The sequence below is a fragment of the Eptesicus fuscus genome, chromosome 6 (assembly GCF_027574615.1).
Source record: "Eptesicus fuscus isolate TK198812 chromosome 6, DD_ASM_mEF_20220401, whole genome shotgun sequence".
Lineage (NCBI taxonomy): Eukaryota > Metazoa > Chordata > Mammalia > Chiroptera > Vespertilionidae > Eptesicus > Eptesicus fuscus.
Window position 1 is genome coordinate 69,611,042 of NC_072478.1, and position 25,803 is coordinate 69,636,844.

At 45.4% G+C, this 25,803-nt stretch overlaps 1 protein-coding gene across 1 annotated transcript in view; it reads left to right on the top strand.

The window, feature by feature from the left end:
* The window catches only part of COL23A1 (collagen type XXIII alpha 1 chain), a 260,225-nt gene that overhangs the window by 15,790 nt on the left and 218,632 nt on the right, over positions 1 to 25,803 (top strand). Inside the window, exon 2 of the mRNA XM_028150086.2 lies at positions 4,629 to 4,695. Coding sequence (XP_028005887.2) covers positions 4,629 to 4,695 — 67 coding nt within the window. The remainder of the gene's footprint in view (positions 1 to 4,628; positions 4,696 to 25,803) is intronic.

The following is a 25,803-nucleotide window of genomic DNA, read 5'->3' on the forward strand; positions in this document are numbered from 1 at the left end:
CATCTCCACAATCAAGGTAGTGAACACATTCATCACCCTTAAAAGTTTCTTCTGCCTCCTTGAATTCTCTCTCTTCCATCCCTCCCCACCTGCCACCAGATGTTACTGATTTCTGTCACAATTGCTTAGTTTCCATTTTGTAGAATTTTTGTATGAATGGAATCATGCATTCTTTTTTGAGGGGAGAGAGGTCTGATTTCCTTCACTCAATATAATTATTGACATTTTGTTGGATAATTTTGCATGTATCATTAGTTCATTCTTTTTATTATCAAGTATTATTATGAAGATATTCCACAATTTGTTTTTCCATTCACGTGTTAATGGATATTTGAGTTGTTTCCACTTTTTGGCTGTTACAAACAAAGCTGCTATGAACATTCATGTGCAAGTCTTCATATGGAATATGCTTTAATTTCTCTTGGGTATAAATACCTTGGAATGGAATGACTGATCATCTGATAGGTATATGACTAACTTTATAAGAAACTGCAAAACTGTGCTCAAAGCCATTGTATCATTTTACATTCCCACCAGCAATGTATGAGAGTTCATTTGTCCATATGTCTTTTTTCTCTGCCTGCTTTTATCCCCGGTTTTAGGCAGTTTAATTCATGATATACCATGGGGTAGTTTTCTTCATGTGTTTGTGCTTGAGTTTCATTGAGATTCTTGGATCTGTGGGTTTATAGTTTTCAAGTTTTGAAAATTATTTTGGCCATTACTACTTTAAATATTATTTTTCTGTTCTTTGGGGACTGTAATCACCTGTATATTAGGACACTTAAAATCCCAAGTTCACTGATGTTATTCTTTCTTTAAAAAAAAATTATTTTTTAAAAATTGATTTCAGAGAGGAAGGAAGAGGGAAAGAGAGATAGAAACATCATTGATGAGAGAGAATCATTGATTGACTGCCTCCTGCATGCGCCACACTGGGGAGTGAGCCCACAACCCTGGCATGTGTCCTTGACCAGAATCGAACCCAGGACCTTTTAGTCCACAGGCTGACACTGTAATCACTGAGCCAAGCTAGGGCTTATTCTTTCTTTCTTTTTTAAAAATTATTTCCCTGTGTGTTCATTTTGGATAGTTTCTATTGCTAACTTCCAGTTCACTAATCTTTTCTTCTGCAATGTCTAATCTACCATTAATCCCCTATACCTTGTTGTTGTTGTTTTTTGCATCTTAGCCATAATAGTTTTCATCTCTAGAATTTCAGTTTAGGCCATTTAATATTTTTGATGCCTCTACTTAGCTTTCTGAACATATGCAGTGCAGTTACAATCATTGTTTTAAGGTCTGTGTTGCACATTAGCAGAGTTGATACTGGAATTGGATCTTCCTGAGGAATCAGAGTCATCTGTCCATCATTCAAAAATTGTCCTCAACAGGGAGATTTCAGGGCTTCATTTAGGCTCTTCTTGTACATCCAAGGTTTTATTTATTTTATTTTATTTTATTATTTTTACTGAGAAGATGGTATTACAACTACAGAAAGAACTTCTAAAGAAGTAAATTACCATAATTCCAATACCGAAGTGAGTGGTATTTGCTCATTGCTGCCACCCCAAGCCTGAATTTTTACACTGATGTAGACATTTTATTTATTGTACCATAAATATTGTTCCTTGTTGCTGTATGGTCTTCATAATGCTACTTCATGAAGATATGACAGTTTCATCAAGGGACTCACAGTCCCTCCCACTGTTTTGAGGCACAACTTCCTCATGAATATCTTTTTTTTTTTTTTTGCTTCTGTTGATTTATTTCCTCAAGGGTATATTCCCTAAAGTAATTTTTTGTCAAAGGATCAGAATGTCTTTGTGGCTTTATATGGAGCATTTTACAGAAATAAATCATTACATCTTTTTTTGTATGTTAATTCATATTTCATCAAAATGTAACCATTTGACGATGTGATAGAAAATCTGGTGAAATGTTCCAGACTAGTGCTCCAACAGCTTGTTAATAAATTTATCATCTGACCATGTAATGCTATTTTAAAAATCATGACTTTTCCTGATTAATTTTCCCTCTGCTCTTGCCATTCTTCCCTCAAAACTTCAAGTCCCCCTCCTCTTCCTCCTCCTCCACACTTCTGGAGGGAATGCTCCCCAAGTCTTCGTCTTTTCTCAGAAACTCATCCTTTGTTTACTTTTGGAGTCAGGACTTGTTTGCATATGTAAAACCAGGACCATATTGTTTGCAGATGCAAGGGGTACTACCAGATAATCGAATATAAAAAGGCGAAGCTTTTAAGTCATTTCTTACAAACCTGGACACAAAAGAATATTTTCTTAACATTTAAAAAAAAAAAGCACATGGAAATAAAGATTGTGGGATTGGGTTTCTAATTCAAACATTTCCCTCTGTGTTCTTAGTAGGGACAGTTACAAATACACAGAAAGTTAGGGGCCTGGAAGCAGGGGAGGGTAGAGGATTAGGAGAGAAAACTTTGCAGATTCACCATCTGATCCAGAAAGATGAATGCATAAAAGGAATTAGAATAAATGACAGAACAAAAATTCAATCCCAGTAATTTATGATCCCTTTAGTAGCATTAAGTAAGGTTTGTTTTTTACCTTTTCATCAATAGTTTCCTGGTTAGCTTTTTATTTTAACATAAGAGTAGCTTAAACGTCATTGTGTTTCCTATCAGTATTCGATAGAGCCCCCCTCCCCTTTAGGGCAGAGGCCCAGAAGAGATAGCAGTCATTAAAAGCTACACATTTTGTTTTGTTTTTTTATCATTAAATGCTTTTGTTTAAGAAAGGGGGGAGGGGACTATGTGACTTCTAGTCTATTCAGCAACAATAAAACAGATGAGAGCTCCACTAACAAATTGGCTTAAACTAGAAGGTTGGATTCTTTTTCCAGGTAAATTTTGAAATCGATAATAGCATCTGCGGATACAATGGGGAGAAGGTGAGTTCTGAGGTGCCACCCTTGTCCACATGCCCTGGCAGCTTCTGCAGCCTTGGGCTCAGTGAGGACCCACGTGGGAACAGTGCACCAGGCCAGGGCTGGGGTGGTGTTTGCTGCTTCTCATCCCCACCCCCCCCCCCCACCCCCCCACCCCCGCCCATGGGAGCCCTGGAGAAGCTCTGGGGGGTTAGAGTGGGAGGCATTCTGGGGGATGGGGGCTGCTCGAAGGTCGCTCCAGCATAGAGCAGGAGTGCATGGCAGGTGGGGAACCAAATTGGGGCTGAGACCTGACCATGTTAAGATTTTGGAGGCCTTGTGGGCCAGAGGTGCCATGAGGAGGGAGAGGTTGGATGCATTTAAAGGCAGCACCCTGTTCCCTCTGCCTGCTGCAGCACTGCTTTCACACCCCTCCACCAAGGTGTCATGACCACACATCCGCATGCTCCCCCAAAACTTGGCCTTAGTTCTATCTGTTGTCTGTTGCCCATCTGGAAAATGAGGGTGACTGGAGACAGGGATAGAGGCTTTGCAGGCAGCTGGAGCTAACCTGGTTATGGTGGGGTTTTTTTTTGGCTCCGGGTCCTGGTGCTGGGCTGCTCCAGCCAGAGACAATACAGGACTTGGCTGGAGTCCCGTCTTCTGTGAAAATTTCAGGCTTGGCCTCAAGGGCTCAAGACCAGGGTGCCCTTTTCACATCCGACAAAGCAGTGCTTTAAAAATTACATTTTCATGTTTGAAACTCAAGTACTCCTTCTGCCCGTCATAGTGCATTTTTCACTAAGGTTAACACATTTGGGATTTGCTTTTAGAGAGGCTTTTATGGGTTTTTGTTTTGTTTTGCTTTTCCTAGAGAAAAGTTAATACTTTGCATATTCTTGTCAGGACTCAAGCTTAGGCTAGTTTGGGGGTTATGGACCAATTGCTTCACTTTCCTAAATCTAGATTTGGGATTTGCGACTAATTTCTTGTCTTTGTTTGTTTGTTTGTTTTCCGCCTTGTGTTCCCTCAGTGAGGCAGGAACAATAATTCGGGCCACGGAGGTTACTCCTAGGGTCAAATCAGGCAGTGATGGTGCCAAGCTGTACTGTGAGCTGTCATATTAGTAGAGCTGTGACTTCTGACTTGGTTTCTGTGGTAATTCTTTTCCCTTCGCCTAAATGGAGCACAAGGCTGGGCATCCGCAGAGATCTTTGTTGAATTGTACAGAGCCAAATTTTCTAGGCCAAGATCCCCACAGGTAAGAAGAAAGGAAAAATGCCATCCTGTTGGATGGGCCTGGGCCTGGTGAATTGGGTCTGAGCTCGGTGGGCTGGGAGGGGCCTGGGGCTTCCAGGGCGGACAGTGTGATCCAGTACTGAAAGCTGCTGCCAGGGCCCTGCCCAGCCTCCCACTTTCACTCGGACCGCACGGTTGTTTTGGCTTTCCTTGATTTGTGTTTGAAAATGTTATAACAAAGCAGAAATGTGCCGCCTTCTTTTCAGGGACTCCCAACTAATTGCTCGATGTTTATTTTTGTTTCTTCTCTCATTCCAAAACTGTCTGTAGAATTTAATGACCTATTAAAAATGTTCTCAAAAATACCCCCCATCACTGTCGATCTAGTTTTTTTCTTGATACATTGGTTTTTGCTGATTTTTCTATTTTACCGCTCTCTGGTCTCAAGCTCATCCTCATTCTCCTCCCTTTTCTTCTTGTTTCAGAAGTTGGAGGGACTAGTCAAGCTCCGGACTGTTCGGGAAGCGCCATCGGAATGTGTCTGCCCTCCGGGTAAGTGGACATTTGATCCTTGCTGGCTCCTGACTTCTGTAGGCCTGGCTTCTCTCTCTGTCTGCTCAAAACTGCCAAGGACACGGTCAAGATGATTGCCTTGGGTCTCAGGCTGTATGTTGTACCTTGTGGCCCATCATGGGGCCTTTCTTCCTACCTCTTCCCTGGCAGGCATGTCATCAGTCAAAGAGCCACAGCATGATTAACTGTTTCGGTTTGATGGGGCTGGTGGTATTGGCGGGGGAACTGAGAACAATTAGAGATGACTTATAATCAAGGCATAGATGCTGGGACAGTACCAGCCATTCCATTCTGAAGATAGAAAAACAGGCACGAACCAGCCACAGAGTATTATCATTGCGATCTTATCTCTATTTCAAACCTTGGGGGGGTTTATGGGGGGGGGGGTCGTGATAAATAATCTGTCCAAATAGTTTGTGTGGGTTTTTTTGTTTGTTTTCATTTCTTTTGGTGGAGATAGATGAAGGGAGCAGGAAACATGGTCTGAATTATTCAAATAATCATCTATCTCTCTCTTGGGTTTTGGTGGTGTAGACCAGTATGGCTGTGAATAGAACTGGGATTTGTTGATTCCTAACTCATGTGGCCCGAATCCTGATTCATATCAGGTCTTCCTGGTTGTCCTCATGGGAGCTTTGCACAGACGATGATTGAGAATTTAGGTGTGTAGTTGCAGCCCTGGCATTTTTAGAGTTAGCATTAACATCTCGCAGGATGGTGTGTAAAGCAGTGAATGAGTGGAAAGTCATAATACTTCCCAGGCTTCTCTCCATGTTGGACAAGGTGACAGACTATAGATCAGAGCAGCTGAGCCAGTGGCCCTTAACCTTATTGTCACACCTTCCATTAGCCAAGTTGCATGGCATTTCCCAACCTCCTTCACTGGTCCAGGAATGAAGCTCACTGATCATCAACATCTCAAGGTTGGGAGATGCCCAGGATGTCTGCAAGGGTGGACCTCCTGGTGTGAAAACTCAGTCTCTGGGGGCCCAGCAGGAGAGGACCTGATGGTCCAGCTTGAGCTAGCTTTTAGTAGTAGGACCTCCCCAAGGTTTTGATAGGAGGAAAAGGATATGACAAGTAATGACATCACTATTTGTTCAGTAAGTCAGAAGTTGTGTTTCAATGGGGTAAAAAAAAACCCAGACTTGCCAAAACCGGTTTGGCTCAGTGGATAGAGCGTTGGCCTGCGGACTGAAAGGTCCCAGGTTCGATTCCGGTCAAGGACATGTACCTTGGTTGCGGGCACGTCCCCAGTGGGGGGTGTGCAGGAGGCAGCTGATCGATATTTCTAACTCTCTATCTCTCTCTCTTCCTCTCTGTAAAAAATCAATAAAATATATTTTAAAAAATCCAGACTCATAAATAATATTGGGATGATCTGCAAAATGTATAAAATAGGAATGATCCCCCCACACACACTTTTTCTGAGTGTTGAGGATGTTTTTTAAACTGGGAAGCACAATGCATTCATAAGATATGAAATCAGTTCCGTGGGTTACAGCAGTGTTTTGAAATGTTGAACTAGCATAGACTTGAATAAAAACTATTGGAGTGAAGTTTTTGTTTCAGCTATTTCTATTTGTAGGCATGACCTGGATGGTGAAGTGAACTGGGTTTCATGCTGTGGGCTGCTGACAGGAAGCTTGAAAGTCCCAAATACATATGACAGATGAACTGGGAGGAGGAGGCAGGGATGGGGCACCGAGCTCCCGAATAAATCCAAGGCAGGTCCAACCCTTGGTCTTCCACTTATTAACTATAAGGGTCTTCACCAAAAACTGATGACAACATTGGAGTGGGTTCTATAGGCTTTTGAAGGCATAGAGAAAATATAGGTCAAAGCCCATGACCCAGAGGCAGCCCTGTGACCTGCCTTTCCTTGGGGGACCCAAGAGGGTTTCAGGGAAAACTCTGGAGGCTGAAAGGCTGGTCAAAGCCTCTAGTTCCCACTGACAAGAGGACAGTGACCTTCTCTGCTCTCTGGGAAGGGCCCTGCTGGCAGTCAGCACTGTGCTGCTGTTGTCGAGGGCGCGTGGCTGCCATCAAGCCATCCTGGCAGCTGTGGTCCGTGTGGCCAGGCCCCGATGCACACTCATGCCCATGCCTGCTATACTTTCTCTCCTGTCACTTTGAGCTGGAAGACTCACTTGAGCCCTTTGGACCAGAGCCCTACATTGATGCAAAACCCCGGGGGCTGGCACATTCTCCAACAGAGGCCTTTTCTCCAACACCAGAAGCCTTAACTCATTCCCTTTCTCTCTGGCTCTGATCTGCCCTGCAGACTTTGGGAGTCCAGACACAGACCACCCTGCATAGCTTGGGTCCCATCTGATCTTAGATACCCGCAGATCCCCCTGGCCTGGCTCCTTCCCACGCCTGGAGGACAGTGTAATCTTTTGTCAGATCCTAGGAGGCAGCAGACTGATAATCGAGGCCAGAGAAGGGGGCGGCTCTTCTGTGTGTGCTGCCCATTGTGAAGCGACACTCTGGGGGAGCCATGAGGCCGAGAGGAGGGGCAGGCTGTTGCTCCTGCCCGAGTCAGTGGAGGGGGACTGGCAGGGCTGGGCCCTGAAGTAGTCCTGTGATCTTGGACACGTGAGAGGCCCTCAAGCCTTGCACCCCTCATCTATAAAATGGTGTAGTGGGTTGAATTGTGTTTCCCTAAAAGATATGTCCCAGTCCTAACCTCCATACTTATAAATGTGACCTCATTTCAGGGTTGGGAATCTCTTTTCTGCCAAGGGCCATTTAGATATTTATAACCTCATTTGCAGGCCATACAAAATTATCAAGTTAAAAAATTAGCCTGCTATGTTTGGTCAAACATTTAATTAACTCACCCCTAAAGCCTTGGCAGGGCCAGACCAAATGATTTCGAGGACCTTCGAGGGCCGGACGCTCCCCACCTCTGCCTTATTTGGAAATAGGGTCTTTGCAGATATAATTAAGTCAAGGATATCAAGATGAGATCATCCAGGATTTAGAGTGGGCCTTAAATCCAGTGACGATTGTCCTTGTAAGATACAGGAGGGAGAGATTTGGGACACAGAGACACAGAGGGGAAGGCCCTGGGAGGATGGAGGCAAGATCAGACAAGGCAGGACCGTGGAAGGTGATCGCAGCCACTAGAAGCTGGAGGGGCGTGGGAGGGAGTCTCCCTCAGAGCCTCCAGAAGGAACCCATCCTGCCAATGCATTGATTTTGGGTTTCTGGCCTTCAGAACTGGAGATGAGAAATTTCCATCATCTTAAACCACCCAGTTTGTGGGAATTTGTTGCAGCAGCCTTAGGAAATGAAAACAAATGGGAATAATAATCGTCCTGAGGACCTTACAAGGTTTCTGAGAGGATTGAAATGGGAGGGACAGAGGAGCTTCCCGCACCACCGAGTGTGGCTCAGGTGTGAGCATGAATGAGGTGCGAGTGTGGCTCAGGTGTGAGGCTGCGCCCTGGGAAGCCCCTGCGGCTGCTTGTTCTCACAGCTGCCCCTAAACTCTTCTCAGCCTTCCACAGACCCTGCAACTGAGCCATGTCCCTTCCGTATTCCAACCTTCTTATGTTACCTGTGCATTTAAATGCTTAAAAATGTTTGAAGTTTTAAAATGTTTAACTTTCAGTAGGAAATAATATACGATGTGTTAAAAAAAAGTTCAAAGACTATCTAAGATTACATGTGAAAAATACCCCCCCCCCCCCCCATTCTCCTGCTCCCCTGCCCAGGGGCTGTTACCAGTTGGCTGAAGTCTTCCAGAGCAGCACTGGCTGATGGGACTTTGTGAGATGATAGAAATGCACATCGTCCAGTCGTCCAGTTGGCGGCCCCACTAGCTGCTCATGGTTATCAAGCCCTTGAAGCTGACAAACTGAATTCTTATTTAATTTTAATTCATCTTAGTTTAAATCGCCATGTGTGGCTAGTGGCTATGGTACAGACAGCCTGATTTTGGGGAGTTTATGGACATTTCAGCCAGTAGCTTCCTTCCTGTTTTTAAACAAATGCTATCAGAGGTTGTTGTCCCTGTGTTGCTTTTTTCAGTTTGCAATTTCTCTTTGAGATGGTCTGACTCAGTCCAATACTGGAGAGCAGGTGCTGCCTTGTTTGGGTTAAATGATGGAATCCTGTCTGGTTGTCGGGCTGTCCTCTGAGGAATGTGACCGGACCCCACAGGGACGCTGGTTTGTTTCTTGTCCTATGTTATTAAAGACCGTCCTCCGGGGAAGCTGTGGAGGGAAGGAGGGCTGCGGCTCGCCCTGTCCTCTGCTCCCCGTGCTTTGTCCTAAGGCCCATCACAAGCCAGGCATGCTGCAGGGCTGGGGGACATTGGGCTGGAGGACAGGAGCCCATAGTGTGTTGGGGAAGGTGGCCCTCAGAGCAATAATCCTGAAACCTTGCAGGAGGGGCTGGGGGTGGGGGTGGCCCTGGAGCCTGATCTGTGGGAGACTCCAGCAGCACCCCGCCTCACTGTGCTCTGAAGTTCCAAAGGACGGCTCAGGGCTGGCACCTCGGAGCCTGAATCCACGTGAACAGCTGTCGTGTGTCCCATCCTGCACATCGTGGAGATGTGGGCCACTCTGATGTAAAAGGTGGTTGCATTAACTAGCTCTTTTATTAGAAACCTCGGAACACTAACTAATGTTCTGACCATGCTACGTTAATAAATCAAAAAAGGGGAAATTATTAACGCATGTAACTGGAAATGAAAAGGTCAGAGGCATAGCCAAAATCAGGTGTGTCAGGCTCAAGGCCTCTCCCTCCATCTCTAAGCTCTTCTCTGTGTCATTTTCAGACAGTCTCTCCTCGGGGCCTGAAGCTGGCCCCAAACAGCTCCACAGGTAGATCACTCCTTCTCGGCAACCCCAACAGACAGAGCGCTCTGCTTCTCAAAAGTCCCAGCAGCAGGGAATGGAGAAGTGTTCTGGGCTGAATTGTGTCCTCAAAATTCACGTGTTGAATTCCTAACCCCCAGTACCTCAGAAAGTGGCTGTATTTGGAAATATAGTCTTTAAAGAGGTAATTGAGTTAGAATGAGGTCATTAAAGTGGACCCCAATCCAATATGACTGGTGTCCTTATAAGAAGGGGAGATTAGGACACAGAGGAAGACCAGCCCAGGGGAGAGGCCTCTGAAGGAACCCGCCCTGCCAACACCTTGATCTTGGACTTCCAGTCTCCAGAACTATGAAAAAATACATTTCTCTTGTTGAAGCCACCCAGGCTATGGTACTTTGTTATGGCAGCCCTAGCAAAGTAACTCAGGGGGCTATTGTTGAACGGGCACAGAGTGTCTGTTTGGAAAGATGGGAAAGTGCTGGCAATGTTGAGTAGTGATAATGGTTGTACACATTAAGAATGTAGTAAATGCCATGGAATTGTGCACTTTTCAAAAGTTCAAATGGTAAAAATACATAATTTTGCATGTATTTTACCACAATTAAATAAAATGTCCCAGAATTGACCCGGACTTTCTTGGTTTGGGGCAGGTGCCTATCCCTGAACTAATTACTGTGCCCGGAGCATGGCTGCACTGATCAGCTAGGTCTAGGTCATGTGACCTTTCTTGGATGGGGGTTGGTGTTGATGCTGCCAGAATGTGGGCTGAGAATGGGGGAGGGGGTTGCCCTGAGAATTTTAGTGTGCTCTCCCCAGAAGAGAAAATGATACAGCTGCGTACACACAGATGGGAGGTGACCACTTCAGTCCTGCTTCAGGGACAGCTGGCTAGCCACTGAAGCACACAGGTCTCCTCCTGCTGCTGAACTTGTCCAACAGGCAGCGTGGCCCCGTGGGAAAGCGCTTGGACTCTCAACCCAGACTGCCTGGTTCAAATTCTCTGTCACTACCTCCATGACCTCGGACGAGTAATTTATCTCCTGTGTGCCTCAGCGTTTCATCTGTGAAATGGGGTTTCTGATAGCATCTACCTTAAAGGATTGTTGCAAGGATTGAATGAGTAAATACATGTAGAGGCTTCAGAACAGGGCCTGGCACTGCTTCTTGAGAGTCCGTGGTGGTCACTCTTAAGCCAGATCCATCGCCCCCAGGCCAGCGCAGATCCACCATGTGCAACCTGTTACCTTCTTCATTTTCGTTGACGTCAGTCGGGGCTGTCAGAGAGGGAGGGAGAGGAAATTCAGAGTTGGTGTTTGGCTGGGACTATTCTGGGGGGAAAGAACAAAGGCTTGGCAGGCTTTATTGGAATGTCCTTCTGGGACGTGGGTGAGAAAAGGCTGGTGACAGAGCCCTGGAGTGAGAGACCCAGAAAGAAAAGAGACTGTGTAGCCTGGGGACTCCTGTCAGGCACTCATGGCCTCCAGGGCGGCTGCCCCTGCACACAACTCCCTGTTTCTAACCAGGCTCCACCTGCCCTGGAAACACTCAGAACGTTCCGTCACTGTGCTGATACCCTCCATTTCCGTGTTGTGCCTTTTTTGTATCCTTATATACTAGACCAGCGACATTGCGTGTGGTTTCCACATGAAGTGCACTGTGCTTGCAGTGCAGGGTGACCTTCCAGAAATTAAGAGGCAGATTAATCAGAGTTAGAGTTTCACTGCTCTGCAAAGTGTTTGGGAGTTTGGGCTGAGGAGTGAAACTCTACCGAGGAGAGCACCAAGCACAACGTGGAAATGACACAGACCCTGATACGTCCATCGACAGCTTGTGGGAATGTTACAGAACAGAACAGACTTGGAAGAAACTGCTTGCATTCAGCCTGTTTGTTCAAGCCATTGGCTTGGGAAAGAGCTTAGCGAAGGGAATACATTTTCCTAGTACTTTGGTGCTGGAAATTGTTATCCCCCTTCCAATTATTTCTTATTTGTAGAATTTTTAAAATGATACTTTTTTTATGTATTGAATCCTACTTGACTTGAGTTTATGGTAAATTTAAGTAGCGTAACAACAGTTCAGCTATACATGTCAGGCTGTGCAAAGAGGAAGGGAATAGTTTATGTGTCTGATTTTTGGGGGAGGGCTAGAATTCTCTAGAGAATGTTCTCAGTTTCCTCTCTACCATGCATAGATATTTGTTCATTCATTCATTCATTCACTCATCTCTCTGTTCCCTATTCTGTAATTGTCCTGGGGGCAATCTTGACAAAGGTTGTTAGAGGGATTGCAGATCTTGGCCGTTGGAGGACAACAGCACAGAAGAACTATAATATGTTGAGAACGAAAAGAGTTTGAAGAGGAAAGTCCTACAGAGACTAAAGGGAGGGAGAGATCACCTCAGATCAGGATTGCAGACTTGGTTCCAGCAGAGAAACTCTCTGAGAGGGTGCTGAGGGTGGGGACCTTGTCTTGTTCCCTATCACGTGCCCTGACCCTAGAATGGTGCTGGGCACGTGAAGGAGAGATGATTACTGTCTGCTAATGACTTCATTGGAGGAGAGGTCACGAGAACTTGAATGAGGGCCATGAGAATTGATGGCAGGGAGCAGCTGTCACAGTCCCTGGACCATGTGGTGGACAGAACTCACAAACAGGATGGATGGGCTTGGGAGTGGACAGAGGTGCCCAAGGCTACAAGCCTGGGGGAAGGGTGATGCCCCAGTAGACACAGGAAATCCCCAAAGAGAGATTTGGCAGGCAAGACGTATAAGCATGGTTTTGGACAGTGGCCTTTCGAACCACTTTGTAGATCCACTGATGAATGGAAGAAAATAATTAGAAGTCTTCTCTTAAGTCTTCGTCTAGCCACTCGGAATCTATTAATTATAAAATGTACCGTGTCCTGTAAATAGAAGTCTCAAGGTTTAACTATCTACTAACCACTGGGATCCAGGGATTTTCTTGTGACCACCAGAGGGAGCCCACTATATTCATTAAATTCTATAGAATTCTAGCAGGAATTGAAAAGAAGAGGATAATTAATATTTTAAAAATTTACTGGAAAGCACACAGAAGTTCAAATCAGGGGCAGTAAAACACAAAGTTCAACATAAATAACAAACACATGGTTCATAGTCATGAGATAGAAAGTGTTCTCACAAAAGAATAGGGAAAGCCAAATACTTTTGTGGAAGAATAGGCAAAGGATTTGAATATATGGATTCCCCAGTCGAAAAATACAAATGGTGACACTTCCCTTCAGTGAATACTTACTGAGCACCCGTTCTGCGCCAGGCACAGCTCTGGGCGCTTTAGAAGATGGTCCATGTCATGAATAATTGCGGAAACACCTAGGAAGATATCAGTTTTCAGCAATCAGATTGATAAAGTTTAAATTGTTTCCATCTTTCTGGAGGGAAGTTTGGCATATAAACAAAAATTTGAAAAGTACAAACTTTCTCCCAGCACTTTCACTCCTAGTCTCTTTATATATTCTGACAGCTGTGTGAAGGTGCTTGTACGTTGATGTTTATCAGAGCATCACTTGTAGTAGCAAAAACATTGAAAATAACACAGGGAGGCCTTTATAGGGGAAATACAGCCACAGTTTTTCAATAGGGAGAAAACTGATTTTAAAGCAAAATAACATCACAATGTGAACAGTGGGTGATTGCATTATAAGTACCCTTCATTTTTTTTTTCTTATTTGCATTGTCTCTCTTTTTTAAAAAAATATATTTTTATTGATTTCAGAGAGGAAGGGAGAGGGAAAGAGAGAAACATCAATGATGAGAGAGAATCATTGATCGGCTGCTTCCTGCACACCCTCCACTGGGGATCAAGCCTGAAACCCTAGCATGTGCCCTGGTCTGGAATAGAACTATGACCTCCTTTTTCATGGGTCAACACTCAACCACCGAGCCACACCGGCCAGGCACATTTTCTGAATAGTCCAGAACAACAAGTAAAACAGCTAAAAAGTATTTACCTGAAAAATAGACAGTTTCTGTTTCTGGCCCTGAGCTGGACACAGCCCTGTCCAGATGTCTTCCTGGGTCACACACCTACGCTGCCCACCTCCTGGGAAATAGCTCCATCTGACTTAATGTCTACTGTCCACTCAGCAGGATACCTGACCCTCACAGGTATTCGGAAAATGTTTGTGTTTAGTAAACACTATATTTCTAGAGGATCTTTTAAAGCTGAGAGGGGCACCATAGAGGTTGTTTCACATAGAAACCCATGGAGAGTAATAGAAAGCAGGTCTTCTGGAATAAGACAGGCCTGAACTTGAGTCCTAGATCTGCCAATTAGAACTGTGTGAGTTATTGAACTTTTCCAGGCCTCAGTGAATTATTCTTTTTTTAAAAAAATATGTTTTTATTGATTTTTTTTTTTTTTGAGAGAGAGAAACATCAATGTTGAGAGAAAAATCGATCAGTTGCCTCTAGCATGCACCCTGACCAGGGATCAAACCCGAAACCTGGGTATCTGCCCTGACTGGGAATCGAACCGGTGATCTTTCAGTGCACAGGATGATGTTCAACCAACTGAGCACACTGGCCAGGGCTGAACTACCCTTTAATAGTGGCACAATAATCCCAAGCATAGGTTTTATTCTTCATTCAAAAATATTTACTGTTATATTTGGGGGCCCAGAGGTGAACAAAACAAAATCTGTGCTCTGATGGAATTTCCATTCCAGGTGCCCAGGTTAGGGTAGAGAAGACAAATGAGCTGAAACAGGTAAACCAATAAATAAATGATAACTGTGAATTACGATAAGAGCTATGGCGGCATGAATAGGGTCCTTTGGTAGAGGGTTAAAGGGGTGCTGATGTTAAGGTATTCTTTTTTTTTAAAATATTTTAAATTGATTTTTTACAGAGAGAGGAAGTGAAAGGGATAGAGTCAGAAACATAGATAAGAGAGAAACATCAATCAGCCGCCTCCTGCACACACCCCCACTGGGGATGTGCCCGCAACCAAGGTACATGCCCTTGATCGGAATTGAACCCGGGACCCTTCAGTCCGCAGGCCGACGCTCTATCCACTGAGCCAAACCCGTCAGGGCTGTTAAGATATTCTTTAGAAAGTGAGACCAGGGGAAGCTTCTCTGGGAATAGGACACTGATGACAAGATTTGTGTGATGAGAAGCCAGGCATCCCAAGATGCTCCAGTGTTCCTCAAAATAGCAAGTTGATTCTTAGGCAGCCAAGAGGTTGGGGTGTCATCTAGGAACTGGGAAGGGTCAGTGTCTGAAGCAAGCAGGGGAGGGCATGATGAGATAATGTGGGAGAGGTGGGTCAGGTCCATGTGGCCTGGCCCTCTTGGCTATGGAAGAGTGTGTATTTCATCCAAAAAGCAGTGGGAAATTGTTGCTAGGTTGAAAATAAAGAAGTGACATTGTCCAATTTATGTTTTCAAAGCTCTGGCTAATGCCTATGGAGAGTGGACTTGGAGAAGTGCCTGAGAGGGAAGTGGGGGTTGAGGAAGTGAGGAAGCCAGTTAGGAGGTTATTGCAATGGTCTAGGCCAGATGTCACCAGTGCTTGGGCTGAGGGCATGGTGGTGGAGGCAGTGGAAAGACTGGATGAAGTAGATGTGTACTTTAGAGGTTACACTGGCAGGACTCGGAGGACAACTGAGCAGTGGGGAATGAGGGAGAGAGATGATGACTCTCCAATTCTGGATGACACCCAGATTTTTGACTTGGACAATTTCATTGGTGCTATTTGCTATAATGGAGGAGAAGAGGATGAGGAGTTTGTTCTGACCTATTCACGGTGACATGACTGTGGGACATCTGAGAGGAGGTACCCAGGCAGCTCCCGGATGAAATGGCACAATAAGGTGGAGGCAGTGGCACAGGACCTGGCCAGAGCGGGCTGTCGTCTGTGTGTGTTGACGCTGAGCACACGTATGTTGGGGGTGGTCGTGAAGACAGCAGTGGGCTGTGGGTTTGCCTCCTTCCTTACTCTGGAGGCTGGCAGGCCTGTTCCTCACTGTCAGTCAGGGTTCTCCAGAGAAACAGAACCAATAATTAATCTTCCATAAAGAGATTGTATGTATCTTTATAAAGATGCTAGAGGCCCGATGCACGAAAATTCATGCAAGAGTAGGCCTTCCTTCCCCCAGCTGCCAGCACCGGCTTCCCTCCAGCACCCAGGACCCGGGCCAGCTTCCCTTGGGCCCCGGCTTCGTCAGGAAGGACGTCCAGAATGATGTCCAGAAGACATCCGGTCTAATTAGCATATTACACTTTTATTAATACACATATCTTGGGAGGGGGCATTGGGGGCTGGGTAGAGGTGGGCAAAGGAGGAGAAATGGGGAACATCTGTAATAGTGTCAACAATTTTTTTAAAAGGATATATATCTTTATAGACATGTATCTTTATAAAGATATATGTATATAAAAAGTGATTTATGCCCGGCTGGCGTGGCTCAATGGTTGAGCATCGACTTATACTAGGGTAAAGGAGATCACGGTTCGATATCTGGTCAGGGCACATGCCTGGGTTGTGGATTCGATCCCCAGTAGGGGGTATGCAGGCAGCCAATCAATGATTCTCTCTCAGTATTGATGTTTGTATCTTTCTCCCCCTCTCCCTTCCTCTCTGAAATCAATAAAAATATATTTTTTAAAAAGTGATTTATTTTAAGCAGTTGGTTCATGTGATTATGGAGGCTGGCAAGTCCAAAATCTTCAGGGTGAGTCAGCAAGCTGGAGACCTAGGACAGCCAATGTTCCAGTTTGAGTCCAAAGGCCATGTGCTGTAGAACCAGGAAGGGCTGATGTTGCAGATCAAGTCCAAGGGCAGTCTGCTGGAGAATCCTCCCTTGTTTGGGAATTCTCTTTGTTCTATTCAGGCCTTCAACTGATTATGGAGGACAATCTGCTGTACTCTAAATCCACCTGTTTGAATGTTAATATCATTCCAGAAATCCTCACATACACATCCAGATTAATGTTCGACCACATATCAGGGCGCCATGGGTCAGATGATAAATGGAACTAGTTGTCACATTTACCTTCTCTGTTACTTCTCTCAGGGTTCTCCTCCTCCCTCGTCTCTCTCTCTCCAGTCCATTAGTTCTCTTATCCTGTCTTTCATGTGCTGACTGAGCCCTCCCTCTACCACCACCACTGCCTTCTTCAGACCCTCATCACCCATCATCCTTTCCATGCCTCCTCAGGATTGGAGCAAAGCGATGTGTGATCTAAAAGCCTTCCGTGGTTCTCCATGGCCTTCAGGATCAAATGTGCAGTCTGTGTTGGCATGCGTCAATCTAATTCCTGCTTTCCTCTCTTGACCCATTTCTCCTTTGCCCTAAAGGGTGACTGTTTCTCAGTCAGCACCTATGTGTCATTCCTTTGCTTGAAATGTCTCTCCCCGCCTGTCTTTCTTTTTGCTTCAAAATATTTTATTAGTAAAAGTTTTATGTAAAAAAAAGATTGAAGAAAAGTTACCTGTCACACTGAATAACATATTGAAAGCATGTGTATGATTGTGGTTTCTAATTTCTCTACAAAATTAACCAGCCATCTGGAGTAAAGAGAGTCAGAAATAGTAAATATAGTCATATCAGTTTTTGGAATACTTCAAAGTACAAAAAAACATTGTGCTAGTTTTTAAGTGCAAAGAAAGGTCATCATAAAATTGACTTTAAAAATTGCAAATAAAAATCTGTACATCAAGGATATTTTTTAGGCCTTTCGTGTGCCTAGCACTCTGCAGAAAGAGAAGAGGGGACCCATCACATCAGGAGTTACAGGTCTGGCCCATTTCAGCTTGCAGGACCATCGCCTCCTTTCTCAAGGGGAGCGTGTCTGTCAGGTTGAAGAGGGCCACAGGTGTCACAGGAAGACATAGCAGTCCTGCCCGTGCCATGCTTATCTACGAGCACCATGCTGAAGAAACAGGGAGGGATTCGCAGCAACAACCTGAGCTGCAGAGCGAGGGCCAGAGGCATAATCTCCGCTCCTATCCTGCTGACGAGGGTCGAGGGTCGGGCACACGCCCACCAGATCTACCACGGTGATACGTCCAAGATCCAGGCCGCCCCGTGCTTGCTATAGCATTCCCAGCTGCAGCCTCTAGAGGAGGTTTCGGGCTGTGAGTGTAGACACAGTGACGAGTCTCCTTTTCTCATAAAGCTGATCCAGAAGTGCAGCTGCTGCTCTGACGCCCACATTGACATTCATGGCTGCAGAGGTGGGCTCCCTGCCAGACCAAGCCAGGTTGGATGGGCACACTTGGGCAGGCTCTCCTGTAGATCATAGCCAGCGGTGCAGAACTCAGAGGTGGCTCTGTGTCGCTGGAGCACTTCATCTAACCATTCTTCGGGGCATTGAGTTTGCCACAGCATCTGACTGTAGGGACACAAGCCCAGATGGATCTCACTGCTGAGCTCCCCTCCTGGCTTTCTACTTGAAGAATCCATATTCATTCTTCATAGTCCAGCTTTAATCTCACCTCTTCTGGGAACTTTCTCCATTTTCTGGGCACAATGTATGGCCCCCTCCACTCTGATCCTACCACACTTTGGGTGGGTATCCCTCAAAACAGTCCATATTGCAATTGAGGTCACTTCACTTGCCTGTCACTCCCCCTCCCCCAGCCTGTGAAACCCCGTGCCTGCATGGGGCTCAGCCCATACCAGATCCTCCTGTGAGTGTTAGATGAGGGTGAGGGAAGAAAGGACAAACTATACCCTCACTAAAGGAGCACGTGGAATTCAGCTCATTTTATCAATATGTTTGGGTGAGTTGTGGAGTCATAGTCACAAGTCTGTTAGAGGACTGTTACAGAGAATGGGTAGTAAAAGCTGTAAAAGAGCTGCCACCGTGACATTGTCCTTCCTGAATTCCACACTGTCCAGGAGCCCGCCAGCCTGCACGGGGCAGCTTCTTGACTCAGGTGTTGGCCCCGTCTTGTGGTTAGATTTTATCCTTACTTCCTTTCCGTTTTCCCCATGTTTTTTACCTCTTGGCCTTTTCTCCTTGATCATTTTAGGCTTAACTCTGGCCAGGGCTTGGCTCTGCTGAGTTCTGAGTTGGCTCCAAGGCCAATGATTGGAAGTCATTAGCATTTGGTTTGGCTCTGGCCAAGGTCCCTTTCCCATGAATCAGATCCGGTCCTGCCTGATGCCTTGGGGTACTTGCCACTCTGTCAGAAATGTTTTCCTACAGGGGAATGGTGCAGCAATATTCTTCCTGAAAAGCCTTCTCAACCCTTTGCAGCTTACACTTCCTATTCCAATCCCTAAATTTTATATATATATAAATAGTAAAGTATTACATAATAGTACATATATCTCCTTTTTTTCCCATTGACCTTCCCCCAGCCTCCCCTACCCCCTGTCGCATGCCCTCATCCCACCCCCCAAGTGTCTTGTGTCCATTGGTTGTGCTTATATGCATGCATACAAGTCATTTGGTTGATCTCTTTCCCCAACTCCCCAACACTCCCCAGCCTTCCCGCTTTAGTTTGACAGTCTGTTCGATGCTTTACTGCCTCTGTATCTATCTTTTTGTTCATCAGGTTATAATGTTCTTTATTTTCCATAAATGAGTGAGATCATGTGGTATTTTTCTTTCATTGCCTGGCTTATTTCACTTAACATAATGCTCTCCAGATCCATCTATGCTGTTGCAAATGGTAAGAATTCCTTCTTTTTTATAGCAGCGTAGTATTCCATTGTGTAGATGTACCATAGTTTTCTAATCCACTCATCTGCTGATGGGCATTTAGGCTGTTTCCAAATCTTAGCTATGGTGAATTGTGCTGCTTTGAACATAGGGGTGCATATATCCTTTCTGATTGGTGTTTCTAGTTTCTTGGGATATATTCCTAGAAGTGGGATCACTGGGTCAAATGGGAGTTCCATTTTTAGTTTTTTGAGGAAACTCCATACTGTTCTCCACAGTGGCTGCACCAGTCTGCATTCCCACCAGCAGTGCACGAGGGTTCCTTTTTCTCCGCATCCTCGCCAGCACTTGTCGTTTGTTGATTTGTTCCAATCCCTAAACTGCCTATATTGAGGAGGGTTTGGGAGCTGTGTAGACCTGGGCACTTCCCTATGGCTCCCTGGTCTGGGAGTCTCGCCTCCACACACGTGTCTCTCTGCATGTCTTCTCTCTCCTTTGACCACCGAGCCTCTCAGTGTTTCCTCCCGAGATCTCACAGAGGTTCTGTGTGCCACCCCAAAGCTGGGCTGTCCCCAGCCTTGAGAGGTGGCACAGGCATGCCCTGCCATGAACTTGCCGCCCCATCCTCATGTGTGCCTTCCATCCTTGTTGGGCTAGGGGCATAGACAGAAAGAGCTGCCCTTGCTAAATTGTAGATAGGATTGGTTATGACCAAAACACATGGAAATATCCCCACTTTTCCTTTATCTCTTAATCTAGATTGCTCAAGGCCACTCCGGCACGTGGTGTTCTCATTTCATCCTCCCTAAGTGTTTATAGCCCGGGACGGCCCAGCTGGTGCGGGAGGAGGGAGGCGGCTATGAGGGCTGGCCTTGTGGGCCTGCACTGTTCTGGGAGCAGAGGCGAGGGAAGGAGACCCGATGGATGGCGAACAAATGAGCGTTCTTTGGTCACTAGCAACAGGAAGTCACTCAGGCAGATTGAGACGGAAAGGGGAAGTAGTGGAAGGAACGCAGGCGCTCACAGAGGCGAAGTGCCTGCTGAGGAAGAGGCGTGGGAAGGCAGCATTCCGGGCGGCTCCCAGGTCCAGGCTGCAGGGAAGGGTGGGCCGCCCCCAAGTAGAAGCCTCAGCCGAGCATCTGCACCGACTCTTTCTTGTGTGTCTCTTGCCCAAGATTCACGGTCTCAGGAGAGAGAGTCCTGGGTGGGCCTCGACCCCGTGTCCACCCCTCTGCCCCAGGGGCTTCCACTGCAGGGCTGAGAGGCCCAGAGAGCACCCCCCACCTGAGTGCCAGGATGCAATGGGGGGCTCGCAGTCTGGGTTTGGATGCAGGTGAGCCTGCCCGTGAATGCCAGTTGTGCCACCTATCGGTTATGGGACCTCAGACACCTTATCTGACTCCTCATTTGTAAAATGGAATAGCATTATGTACCTGATGGCTTTGTTTTCAGGATACACTCAGATCAGTGTACGGGGAACATCGATCTCAGTGTAGCCTCAGAACATTTTTGGCATACAGTAGGCATCTAATAAAGTCTGTTTATTTACCCGTAGGTCCCCAGGAGGTGGGAGAGCCAGACACAGATCATTTCGTGGGCATTAAGGGAGCAAGGACAGCATAGGGTGGGGCACTCTTCTTTTGTTGCCTCCTCCACGGAAAAGAATGTCATTTCTGCTCAGACTCTTCGTTCCTTTGATGCCAGAATCCCTGTGTGAACCTCCTGCTCACAGATGGCAGGAGAGCAACTGCTTCCTCATAGAAGATCCGTAGTCAGCATTTTAAAGTCCTTTCTTTTGGGTGGTCTTGGGGTTTCCCTCAGGATCCAAGGCTCTTCTTCCCCACCCCACTATTCTTTTCTATTCTTCAGCCCCATCTTTAGAAATAGGACTGAATGCCTGAATGCCGGCTGAGCTGCCTTCCCCACCAGGTCATGATTTCTATGACCCTAATGGGTTTGAAGTGGCCTGTTGTCTGGTCATTTCTTCAGAATTGGCCTTTGTGGCCCACTCGCTCACAGCATTTTCTCTGTATGTTGTGTGTGGGGTACTCTGAGAGGACAGGGGATGTCTCCTGAGGAAGACCAGGAGCTGCTGCCCGGGAGTGACTGTACTCTTCCTCCCCCGTCACCCATGAGGCAGGGTTTGGGCTTAATTTCCAGGAGGGCAAAGTAGTGCCTCTCTGATCCTGTTTGTGCCCTGAAGTGTACATTCTGAACTCTTTCTTTCCCCACTAGGGATCCAGGAGCTCCATCAGGGACTGGGAGTAGAGGGGACTATGAGGGTCAAGTTCTGCACTGGGGCACTGGCCCCTTCACCATGGAGGTAGTAAAGAGGGGGGCGTTGTATGTGTGGAGGGGGAAGATGCTCAGGAGAGATTGCTTGCAGGAGGGAGAGGGTACCTCGGGATGTAGGGAGATTGCCTTTGTGGAAGAAGGTGGAGGTGAGGGGGGATGGAGAAGTGATGCATGAACCCAGATCTGCCCCATCCTCACTGGGGGCAGAGATTGTGAGCCTCTCAGAAATGGCTGTGGGATGATCCTCACCAGAATCCCCTAAGGCCGACTGAGTTGGTCTCCAAGGCTTCACTTAGGAAGTGAGCTGCTCATTTCCTACCTCACTGTGTTACATGCTCCCAGTGACCCTACAAATGAGTGATGTCCACAAAGCCCTTTCCCAGCAGCCCTGCTCAGCTCCTGTAGATGCATGCCGATGGCTTCTTTTATGGAGTCCATCCCTCTCATATTTGGTCTTTCTCTTTTCCTGCTGCCTTCTGTTTTTCCCAGCATCATTGTCTTCTCCAGAGAACCCTGTCTGCTCATGGTGCACTGGAGTAGGACAGCTTCAATTTTTTTCATTTTTGCTTTCAGCAATGTTTCAGGCTTAATTTGCTCTAGGTCCTAGGCTAGGACCCACTTGTTTGTCTTTTGGGAAGTTCGATATCTATAGAGCTTTCCTCCAACACCATGTTTCCAGTGAATCCACTTATTTTTCCTATCAGCCTTCTCCACTGTCCAACTTTCACATCCATACATAGTAACTGCCTATACGAGGGTGTGAATGATCTCAGCCTGGGTCTCTAACGACACATCTTTGCTCTTAGTGATCTTTTCTAACGCTCTCGTTGCTGCCCTTCTGAGTCTCTGTCTTCCCTTGAATTCTTGGCTTTAGTTTCCATTGGAATTGATGACTAAAACCAAAAGGAACAAAATCTTTACCCATTTCAGCGTCTTCATGGCCTGTGCTAAAGTTGTGTGTTTCTTCTGTGGTCATGACTGTTGTCTTTTTGATGTTCAGATGCAGTCCTGCTTTGGCACTTTCTTCTTTCACTTTCACCAGCAGTCATTTCAAATGGACTTCTTTGCTACTTTCTGTTGGGACCTTTTCTAGTTTTCCTCCACACCGTCATCTGCATATCTTGTTATTGTATTTCTTTCATCAATTTTCACTCCTTCCAGGGACCCCTTTCCAGTCTTTACAAACTTATTATTGTAAAAGTAAACTGTGCTTAAAATTAACCCACTGTCCCTACTCAAAAATAAAACAAAAAAACAAAAAAACACAGAAAAACCCATAGCTCTAAAGTTAAAAAAAAAAAAGTCTGCTTTGTACCTCCACTTCCCCACCTGCTGCAATCCCATGAACTGGATGTAAATGTTTAATCACTTTAGTGCACATTCTGCCAGACTTTTTCCTGTACTTAAACAAATACCCACATACATTTATTTATTTGTTTGTTTGTTTATTATTTTAGAAAGAGAGAGAAAGAAACATTGGTGTGAAAGAGAAACATTGATCAGTTGCCTCCCCTACACGCCCCAATCAGGGATTGAACCCTCAACCTGGATATGTGCCCTGATTGAGAATCCAACCCTCCACCTTCTGGTGTAGGGGATGACACTCCAACCAACCAAGCCACACCGGCCAGGGCAACCAAATACCCACTTTTAAATTCCTCAGAAGTAAAATGATGCATGGTATTCTGAACTTTGTTTTTTGTCTTCACAACTTAAAAGTACCGTTCTTTGTCATTCGACCTAAATGGCTCCAGGTGCCCATGGCCATGCTCAAATCACCACCAAACCCTGACTCCAGGCAGTCAGCTGGGGGGTCCCTGCATCTCTCTAGCCTGCCCTACCTCTCCCCCCACCCCCCTCCGCAGCCTTTTCCTCCAGGAGCGCTGGTCCTTCTTCCTCCTCTGCCTTCCTGGACCTTTTCCAGTTTGTCTCCACATCAGTCATTTTCACTTTCCCAATCACGTTCACTCTGCAATGTAAAAGTCTCCCGCTCTGTTTCCAGCTCCTTTTGATTCTGGCCTTCCTGTCCTTTCTCCCACCAGCCTCTCTGAAGCCACAGTGACTGGGGGTGGGGGGTGGAAGGGGGCAAGCTAAGGCACTTCCATAGGAGGCAGTGGAAAGGCAGTGAATACACACACTTAATACTGTGTCTGCAACCACAAATAGCTTTTGACATTCTGATATCAACATATTCATACCTCTGATGTCTGCCTCATTGTATGTTCTGTGTGACAAGCAAGAGCACATTTCCTAAATGCTGTGTGATGAATTGCCAGACACAGCACACCTGTGTCCAGGCCAAGGAACAGCACATGACCTGCCCGCCATCTCATGCACACACACAATCGGCCAGCTTTGCCTGTTTGAAGTTCTAGATGGATGGACTCACATGGTGTAGATTCTTTAGTCCTCAGCTGAGCCAGTATATGTATCCATGTTGCTGTGTGTAGTTTTGGATCATTCATTTCTTTATTCATCGTTCTATTGTTGGGCATTTGAATAATTTCCAGGTTTGGGGCTATAATGAGCAGTGCTGCTACGAGCCATCTTGTATGTGTTTTGTGAAAATATGTGTGCATTTCTGTATGTTTATACTGTACAGCAGAATTGCTGTGCATGAGGTGTGCAGATGTTAAATTTCAGTAAATACACCTTTTCCAAAGAAGACGATCGTCTCCCCAAGCGTGGAGGAGAATTCCAGCATTCCAAGTGCTCCAAGTCTCGCCAGCCGTGGGCATTTCCTGTCTATTTTATCTCAGCCATCCTGGTGGCTGTGCAGGTCTTCGTCTGGACTGCCTTTTCTGTTCCATTGTTCTTCCCCACCCAACCCCCACCCTCGAGCCAGAACCACATTATTTTAGTTACCAAAGCTTCAGTGTTTTTGTGCTTCAGGATTGTCTTGGTTATTCTTGGGCCTTTGCATTTCCATATAAGGTTTACAATCTGTTTGCCATTTCTGTGTGTGTGTGTGTGTGTGTGTGTGTGTGTGTGTGTGTGTGTGTTTAGAAGCTGCTGAGACTTTAAATGAGATTTGTTGACTATAGAATTAATTTAGGGAGAAATGACATCTTCACAATAGTGAGGCTTCCAATGTATGAACGTGGCATAACATTTTACATTTTTAAGTGCAGAGGTCTTGCAAATATTTTATTAGATTCCTTCCTACCGATTTACTGGTTTGTGATGCTGTTTTAAATAATAATAACATTTTAGAAATCTGCTTTCTGTTTCTGCTGCTGATTTTTCATGTTGCCCTTGTTTCCTGCATCCTTGCCACATTCAGGTGTTAACTCTCATATCGTCTATAGAGTTTTATTGGTTTCCTATTCGTATGCCTTTCATTTCTTTTCTTGACTCATCGCTTTGGCAAAAGCCTTCAATAGTGCAGGATAGAATTATTACCGTTTCTATAGAAGGCACCCTGTTTTCAGAACTGACCTCAGAGCACACAGTAAGCATGCCCATTGCTTTAGGTTTTTAGTAGCTGTCAATCAGATTAAACTTCCCTTTTGGTCTGCTCAGAGGTTGTGTGGAAAGTTCTGGTTGGGTATTAAAACCAGTCATGTGATATTTCTGCATTTATAAGGTTATCATATGATAGTTCTTCCTTTTTTTCTGTCAAAATAGTGTTACACTGATTGATTTTAGAATGTTGACTATCCTTGCATTCCTGGGATAAACTCCACTTGGGTGGGATACGTTATTTTAATATGGTGCTGGATTCAGTTTGTTTGGGGATACTGTACTAGTGTCTGTCTTGATAGAAAGATGGTCTGTATTTTTCCTTTCTTACCTTGTCAGGTTTTGGTTATCAAGATTATGCTGATCTCATAAAATGAGTTGGGAAATGTTTGCCCTGTTTCTGTTCCCTGGAAGAATTAGGGTCAGGTGTAGTGTTGCTCCTTTCTTAAATAGTTGGAAGAAATCACCAAAAAAAACCATCTAGACCTAGGATTTCCTGCTGGTTTTAATTAATTAATTCAGTTGTTTTAATAACTATAGAAATCGGCATTATTTTTATGCTAGCTTTATTAAGTTAAATTCCTATACCATATAATTCATCTATTTAAAGTATACAATTCAGTGATTATCAGTATATGCACAGAGTTATGTAACCTTCACCATAACCATTTTTAGAACATTATATCAGTCCCATCATCTTCCAATCCCTCTATCACTCTCAGCCCCTGGCAACCACTAATCTGCTTTCAGTTTCTCTCTATTTGCTTATTGTGGGCATTTCATTTAAATGGACTCATGAGTATGTGGCCTTTTGTATCTGGCTTCTTTCACTCAGCATAACGT